The sequence below is a fragment of the Nothoprocta perdicaria genome, unplaced genomic scaffold, assembly GCF_003342845.1.
Source record: "Nothoprocta perdicaria isolate Ctin4 unplaced genomic scaffold, notPer1 scaffold_2, whole genome shotgun sequence".
Taxonomy (NCBI): domain Eukaryota; kingdom Metazoa; phylum Chordata; class Aves; order Tinamiformes; family Tinamidae; genus Nothoprocta; species Nothoprocta perdicaria.
This window is the reverse complement of record NW_020455204.1, coordinates 13,521,223-13,529,531: the sequence shown is the minus strand read 5'-3', so window position 1 is coordinate 13,529,531 and position 8,309 is coordinate 13,521,223. Positions and strand designations below refer to the sequence as shown.

At 42.9% G+C, this 8,309-nt stretch overlaps 1 protein-coding gene across 2 annotated transcripts in view; it reads right to left on the bottom strand.

The window, feature by feature from the left end:
• Positions 1-6,285: 6,285 nt before the first annotated feature.
• SEL1L3 (SEL1L family member 3) overlaps positions 6,286-8,309 on the bottom strand; it is a 29,532-nt gene continuing 27,508 nt past the window's right edge. The window contains exons 23-24 of one of the 2 annotated variants that reach the window (XM_026037655.1): positions 7,511-7,677; positions 6,286-6,356 (exon numbers count right to left, since the gene is read on the bottom strand). In XM_026037655.1, the coding sequence (XP_025893440.1) occupies positions 7,514-7,677 (164 nt within the window). In that variant the 3' untranslated portion in view covers positions 6,286-6,356; positions 7,511-7,513. Of the gene's footprint in view, positions 6,357-6,784; positions 7,678-8,309 lie in introns of those variants that run through there. The other variant, XM_026037653.1, reaches the window with a different exon arrangement.

Here is an 8,309-nt window from a genome sequence, read left to right as displayed (position 1 = left end):
TCCAGTTTATAATTTCTCCACTTAAGTCGAGCTCAGGATGCTCAGGTTGTACCGCATGGGACTCATCACTGGCCAGGCTGCCTGAGGACAGAGCCAGTTACAGCAGCTCGTAGGCAGATGGAAAACTGCTGGATAACAGGGATGAGGGTAAGTGGTGGAGGGGAAGAAGGTTTCTGGCTGATAGAAGATTAGGTTCTGGCTAAACCACTAGAAAAATCTGATATTATACAGTGCTGCTATCTTAAACTTCAGGCAAAGCTGAATGTGCAGAAAAGTGGATGGCAACAAGGAGTGTAGCTGTTAACACTACCACAGTCTTTTAAAATTTTGAAAAAAAAATCTCTCAGTGGATTCTGTGAAAGGATAATCTGTGCATAACTTGGCAGCTTTGCGATAGGGGTGTTCTTAAATCTAGTCTCCTGTCTTCAGCCCTTCAGGAATTACCAGGTGCATATTCAGGTAGATATCCAGATTGCTGCTTTCACACGGAACTCCAGCTGGGGGGGATATCTGGGAGGTTCTATACCTCCCAAATCCTTATAATGTATATAACCACATTTTATAAAAATGTGTGAAAAATAAGAAAACTTAGTGGTGACCAGAAAATTATCATTCCAACCTGAAGAGGAATCTTCTTTAGCGAGCAGTCCTTGATACGTGCCCAATGCCTTGCATGAGGCTCTAAGTATCCCAGGTTAGTGGTGCAGGAGGGCAAGGTACAGGTGCGGTGTTTGGGGAGGTGTTAGCTATCAATAAGCTCAGCCTATTTCTTTTTTTTTTTTCTGCTTGCTAATTGAATTAGCACACAGGATAATAAAGCTTTCTTGGAAATGTGCAGGAGGACTTTACTACTCAGAATGCTGCATAAGGGCTTTCTAGCTCCCGTGTCAGTGTGACCAAGTCTGTCATAGAGCTCTTTCCCTATGTGTACTCGCATGGTGCTGATGCTACCGAAACAGCAAGGTGCTCCTCTGTGTTTGACTTGAACATGTAATATGCAACGTGATGCTTTTGCTCCCTTTTGATGATGGGCAAGGCCCATAGGGTGTGTTTGCCCATGGGCGCTAGCCCAGAGGAGCAGGCAGTGCAGCAAGACTGGACTGGACAACCTCCAGGTGCCTGGGGTTGCCTATTCCCTCGGCATGGCCCTTGCTTCTGCTGTGGGTTTCAATTCCTCTGTAGACATCAAATTGCCTATAATGATGTATAGGTGACCAACTCTGTCAGATTGAGCCGGGTACCTCAGGAACTCGGCCGTGATGACTCTGGCCATTGGATTTCGTGGACTCAAGGCCTACTGGGACTCGCATCTCTGTTCTGTTGCAGCTCTTCATTTCAGCAAACTAATCCGTAAATACTGGCCTATTGGTTCCTTAGGGGCTGCAAGTGATTTTAATATAAAACTTATTACCACTTGAGTATGTCTGATCCTAAGCAAAGGTTTGAAAATATGTAGGGTACAATTTTCTAAGAGAAATGTGGAGAATACAGGAAATTCTGGGTTATTTCCATCAGAGTTGACCTAGCTGGGTTTCCCCAGCTGATAATGTTACTAAATCCACTGAAATGAGCACCTTGCTTTCTGGGACTGGCAGGGGGTGGTGGGCTTGGAAAATGAACTAATAGGAGGTGCTTCCCCCTTAAAAGAGGAAGGGAAAGAGACTCCTCTGTGACACCATATGTAGAAACTTGGATGTAACCTGGAGCAGCAGAACAGAATGGAAAGCTGCAAAAGCAGCTAACTAGCTAACTTTGCTAACTAGCAAAGACAGCAATGATGTCAAATGGATGCTGGTGAGAGAATAACTTAAGCAGAAAAAGTTGCAATCACAGGAATAATGCAATCCATCTGACATGTCCTGAGTTTCTACTCCTCTTCCTGGTGTTGTGTTCAACCGAGGTAGAGGTTTCACTCTGATCTCAGCAGTAGGGATGTTATGGTGAGTTATTGGTGCCCAGAGTCTCTCACAGGCTGAAAGAGGGTGCTCACATTAACAGTCTCCCTCAGCAGGAGCAATGCTAGAAGAAGGTAAAGCACGAGTGGAAACGTTATCGCTGCAATCAGTCCAGATCAGTTTGTGTTGCCCTGTGGTCTACAAACACCTGCCAAGCTCATTGCTCCCAGGAAAGTAAGTAAGTCTCCAACACACCTGCGCCCTCCTGGGCTGCTGGAGGGCCCATGCTGGTGCAGGGCACAGGGACTCATTTCCCAGAGGTTGGGGGGGTTGTAAAACCTCATGGAGTCCCACAGCCTACGACCAAGAAGCCAGCAGTCTTGGAGTTCATCTGCACGGTTATCTAAATTATCTAAAAAGGGATGTCTGGATCAGCACCAGCTCATGCCCACTGCACCATTTGCTGGTGTGTGTCCTGGCACACTATGGCCATTCAAGCAGTGCCCTCTGGGACAGTGTCTGGCTGTGGTAGAGGACGCTGTGTGGACCTGGGCTGTTGGGACCACATGGTGCTGCTCCCAACATGCAGTGGGGATGAGGGAACCTGCTCCTCAGGAAGGGGTTAGCACAATTGTGCTGCGCCACTTTCTCCCTGATGGACCCTAGTCCCCATTAGATTATTAAAACAGAGTAAGAGGGATTGTGTAAGCTGGAGGCAAATCAAAGATACTCCATGGCAAACAGTTAAGGTCATGCCATGATGACTACCCTTTGGTTGCTACTCTGTCGATCCGTAATTGGGTAGTGTGAGGATCTGCCAGTGGACTTGCACTTTCTCCCGTTCACCTGGCAGAGCAGATAAGAAGAAAGGGCAATGCTGAATATCAGCAGCTATGTGGAAAGCTGAGGTGACTGAGGACGGAGGTCAACAAGGGCAAACTGGTGAAAGAAAAGAGAAGGAGCTGGAAAATGAGGATGCGACAGGGAAGCAAGGTCCAGGGGTGAATTAAATGAGAGCAAGATCACTGAAGGCAAAGGGAGGACAGGTTATTGCGGCCTGCCTCCTCTGCAGGGGTACCTGGATACCACCCTCGGGCACCTGACAGTGCTGACGGAGCCGCCCAGCCCTCTTAAGGAAGGGGCCCGTGGACTGAGCTCTGTCAGTGCCATGGGGCTTGGAGCTCCAGGGCTTCAGAGCCTCTAGTCCACGGTAAGTTTTCTGATTCTTCTCATGCTTCCTGTAGGCTGAGCTAGAGCTGCTGCAATTACGCAAGTTTTTTCTTACTTCTCACTTCGGTTGCTTGTTATTCCTTATCTCTCTGGGTTCTGATTCTCATTTGTCCATGTCCTGCCATGTCCATCTCTTCGTCCATGACTGCTTTTAACATAGATGTACCAAGATGTACCTAAACCTTAAGTTCTCATTGTAACTAACATGGTCTTCTGGATTAGTAATAGGGATTTTTTGTAAGAGTTCAGGTCATCATGTGTTTCCAGTGTGTTTGTACTCCCACCTCTGCTTTTTTCCCCCGTCTTTTACTTTCTTCAGTAATTGTTCCCTTTGCCTAGATCTCAGTTAGCACAGGAGACTGCTCTGTGTCTGGATTCTCCAAGTCATCCTTAGCATCCTTGGGTTTTTCCTGCTAAAAATTTCATCTGTTTTCACCTCTGATCCTTCTACAGCTTGGTTTCTTCATCTAGCTTGTGTGTTTGCATGCAGAGTTTTCTTTTGTTGTTGCCTTTTCGAGGGGGAAAAGGTGTAGGAGAACTCCAGAAGCAATTTACTCAACCTGTTTTCCTATCTTTGTGCTGCATTTGACCCAGAATTAGGGTCAGCAGTCAGCCAGTCTTAAATGTCATAGTCCATTAAAGTCAATGGGGACACTTTACACGGACTGAGAACTGGCTATAAGATAAGTCTCTTGGGGATAATCCATGTTTCCCATGTGCTTGTAAAGGGTGTCTGCAATGCCTTCCCAGTATGAAATGTATTTGTAGTATGGAATTGCAAAAGTACCAGGGCAAATTCCTGAGAACTGACCCATTTTTGGCCGCTGGACAGACTTCTATTTTGAAGTATGACTTTCTAATAGGCAGGACCGTGTTCCCTAGAGCCCGTGCTGGTGCTCCACGTTGGAAGGCAGCGCTCAGCAGCAGGGCCTGGGACTCAGGCTGGGGAGGCTGCCTGCAGCAGGGCTGTCCTGACACCCCCTTGCTGGGGGAGCAGAGCCCAGCCGGCTCCCAGGAATAGCTGCAAAATCTGGGCAACCTCTTCGTTGGTGCAACCTGCTGCCCCATCCTCACTGCTTGTTGAGTGTTCAGAGAACTACTCTCCACGGACTTCATTTTTGAAGCTCATCTGCACAGCGCCCAATTGTCCGTAGTCAGCATGTGATTTTTCTCCTTTTTCATAGCACTTTGCTACATCCCATGTGATGTTTCGCTGTGTTCCTGCGCAGTAGCACACATCTGTTTGTTCAGTTACTGTGAACTATGCATCAATACTAGATTAACAGCTGGGCACTCATTTTGGATATAAGCACTCTGAAATTCTTCACTGATGAAGTTGTGCTGTAATTCATTTGCTAACGATGCTTCTGAGCTGAATCAAGAGGAGAAGGCGAGAGGAGGGAAAGAGGAAAGTGGACACCACTTAAAACTGTCCCAAGCTCTAGAATTTTGCAAAAGCTTTGTTTTCCAACCTGCATGTCTTGGTGTTGGGGCGTCTCAGAAATATAAATTCTATGAATCATAAAGCAGTGTTTTAGCTCTCTACTTTTGGATTTAATAACGCCTTCCCATCCTAAGCATTCCGTGTAGGCTGCAGGTAATATGAACTTCAAAGGACTTTTCTTAGGAAAGATAATGTTTGATTATTGCAACTTCCTTTTCATATATTTTCCTTCTTGCAGATGCAATGGAGTTGTGGAGCTCCTTAGCTTAACTAACCATCCTCTCTGGGAACTGCACACGATTCTCTAGGTTTACAAACAGCCTCCTAGAAATCAGATCCTATCGTGATAAATAAAAATTAAACAATAATTTTTTCAGCTTCAAGTATTGTCAGCTTATTGTGGGGTGTTGCTTATCTTTTGCATGCTTTGGTGTTAACTATTTCTGGTGGGACTTCTGACGTTAACGGCTAACAATGAACAAAGACCTAATTATTAACCGTTGGCGTCAAGAAGGACATTCCAGCTTTGGCACTTGTCTTGGGAGATACAGATGTGAAATTCCCCTCCTGGCAAAGATGTGAAATTCCCCTCCTGGCAAAGTTCCTCTGGTTAGTTCAGTGCAAAAGCTGAGAACACGACCCTGCTTTGGACTGGAAGATGCCGTCACACTGACTGCTAATGCTTAGTCCTGGCCTATGTGTGCTAAGCCTCAGCTGCAGCTGCTCCAAGACCGCTGCAATTTCAACACCTGGGTATGAGGGCCTGCAATTGCACCACCATGGATCATCTTTCATGGGATGGATCTTCTCAATGGTGCTTTTTTCCTTAAGATTTTTTTCATTGATCCTATTACTTTTAAGGATTAGGGCAAATACAGTAAAATCAGTTTTGCAGATACAGCCTGTGGGATGCAAACCTGCCATGTGTATAATTCAAATAGCTTTTTTTATGGTTACCTTTAGCAGCACGCACACTCTGGTGCACAGTGTTGTGCCTCTGCTGGGACCACTGGCCTACTGGTTTTCAAGGACTGCACTTGGCATCTTCCTACATCTCGCCCTGCTCCCACACTTTCACCATGCCCTGTCCTCAGCACAAATGCACATCACGTCCCCTAGTTTAAGTCATGTCAGACCACTTGTTTTCACATATTGGGTGAGAAATGTAAAGTTGAGAGAACCCTTAAAATAACCACACATTTGTAGTAAGGAATATAGCATTAAATTCAGCAGTGCAAGGACTCTGCAAGTCTAAACAACAGGTTAAAAAATGCCAATGATCTATTTGCAATGGATACCAAAAGCACAGGATCTATAACCGGTGCAAGTCAGAAATTATTTACTATGAAAAAAAAAACCTGTCATTTGCTGCTTTCTTGCTCAAAAAACAATGAAAACTTCAGTAAGATGGAGTGTATATAACTCATTGTGATTGTACTGCTGAAGAGAAAATGTGGGGGAAAAAAAAAAACCACCTTATTTTTTCCTCCTCCCTTTGCTTACTGAATGAAACTATTGGCCAGAAGAATTAACTCTTCCCAGAAACTTTTTGGTGCATTTTATTTTGTTTTTCAGCAGGAGCAACATTCACTGTGGAGCCAGGGAGATGTTTGCATGCATGTGCAGTTATTTCACTCTTGCATATTATTTCTTGATCATTCCTTCCCTACTGAAAACTTCTACTGTTTGATAGAAAAGCATTTCCCAGGTCAGCTCTGCAAGAACTCTGTCTTCCTCAAAGCACTGGCCGATTGCCCCAAGCTTTAAAAAAATCCTTCACAGAAAGTCTGAAATAGAAAAATATTTTTATTTACAAGAGTAAATAATGTAGTGCAAGGAGAGTAGATTTAACCCTCAATAATGCATAGACTGATGCAATTTAGAATCTATGTGATTTAAATAACTTTGCAGAGGTGTATGCACATTGCTTTAAAGGTCAGATCCTTCCTATAGCCACTTACCTCACAGCTTAAAATCAGACAGAAGACATTTCCACTCTATACTTATTACCTGTATAATCCCATCTAATATTTATCAAATAAACTGCCATTTAAACAAATATCTTTAAAATTTACTGTAGGACCAGAAAAAAAGTCCTCACTAGTATCAGGTATAAAAGAACTTGAAAATAAATTGTTCTTTCACTTTATGTCACCTGGCCCATTTTATTTGTTATTATTATTACTTTTTTTTTTAAGGACGTTATGTTCTCTTGGGTAGGGGGAGGGATGCATGTTGGGGAAATGGACGGATGGGCCATTAATTGCTCTGTTCCCCAGGGAATTGTTGACACTTTGGAACTCTGGCTCCTCCAAGATTAGCCAGCGGGTCTGCCAGGCCGTGATCGTATTGAAATCTTTCTGGTATGAGGTTTGATTTTAAAGGAAAATGCCTATTCCAGGACGGAATATGAGATTCCACCCCCCTAAGAAAAGCAAGCAGCAGTCTCATTATAGTGCCTGGGGAGCTGAAGGGCAGGCGGACGCGCTGCAGCGTGCGGCTTTCCTCCTTGTCCTGTGTTCACACAGCCAGCTTGGGCACCCTCACTACAACAAGCTCAACGGGGGTAAAGGCAGTCAGGTAATGTTTTAGGTGATGAGTAAAATCTGCTCTTCACTGAAACCAGGGGCAGTTGCGTTTGTGCAGAGACAAAGATTTTGTCTTTGTCCATTAAAAAAATACCATATAATCTAGTTGGGTCTAGTGAGAAAATCAGTATTCTCTACTTGGCTTGTTAAGGAGGCTATGAGGTGTTGTTTTGTTTTTTTGTCTCTCTCTCTTCCATCATGGATAAGTTAGATCAGTGGATTTCCATATGATTTTGGCTGTTGGAGATTGTTATTAATGCTAATCAACAACTAGGACTTCTAGTTTTTAGGTTTGTAACTGTTCACATCCCATTTTCATGATGCGATACCAGCCTTGGAAAAACAAATATTACCCCTCAGCTGGTAACAAGCTGATTCTGAGGGTTTAACTCCTGCTGTGCAGGACCATTTGTAAAAGCAGATTCTTCTTGTTGTTCCGTTCTGGTAGCATCCTCATTACTCCCCGTTGAAGAGGGCTCATCTAAAGATGGTTCAGGTCTTCTTCCAAGAGAATTATTGGCTTCAGAAAAATAACAAAAGAAATAATTTTAAAAATCCACTCTATTGATAAAGTGTATTTATCAATATTTACAATACTGTGTTGAGTTAAAATAGCAATGAGCAATACTAAGAAGACTAAACGTTAGGAAACATTGAAATAAGAATTCTTGTAATGTTAACTATGCCCTTTGTATGTACTCCTTATGGTTCTCAACCATTTTCAGCTAGTAAGAAATGAAAGCAGGATTTCAAAATTATTTCCCTATTAGATATATTTAAAGCTACATCTCTTAAATATTACTTAATAATTATTAATTATAAAAAATGACTTGAATTTTGCTTCTGAAAAAGATTTTAAATGGTATTCCCTATTGCTGTAGGACATGAACTTATCAATTTATTTTCTGTAATAAAACACAGGAAAAAAAAAGATTTGGTCAGATGAACAGTATTTTTGTAAGAAAATTCATTTAGTGGAAGAAATTCTCTTCATAATTGCTAATATTTCCCAGCTTCCTGATCAAGATTCTGTCTTGTGCTTTAAAGTGAAATAGTGGGTTAAAGTTGTCAATGCTTTTTGAATGACTCCTTATTTTTGCATATGGCAAAAGTTCTGTTTTTTTTTTTTTTTTTTTTTTTTTTTTTTTTTTG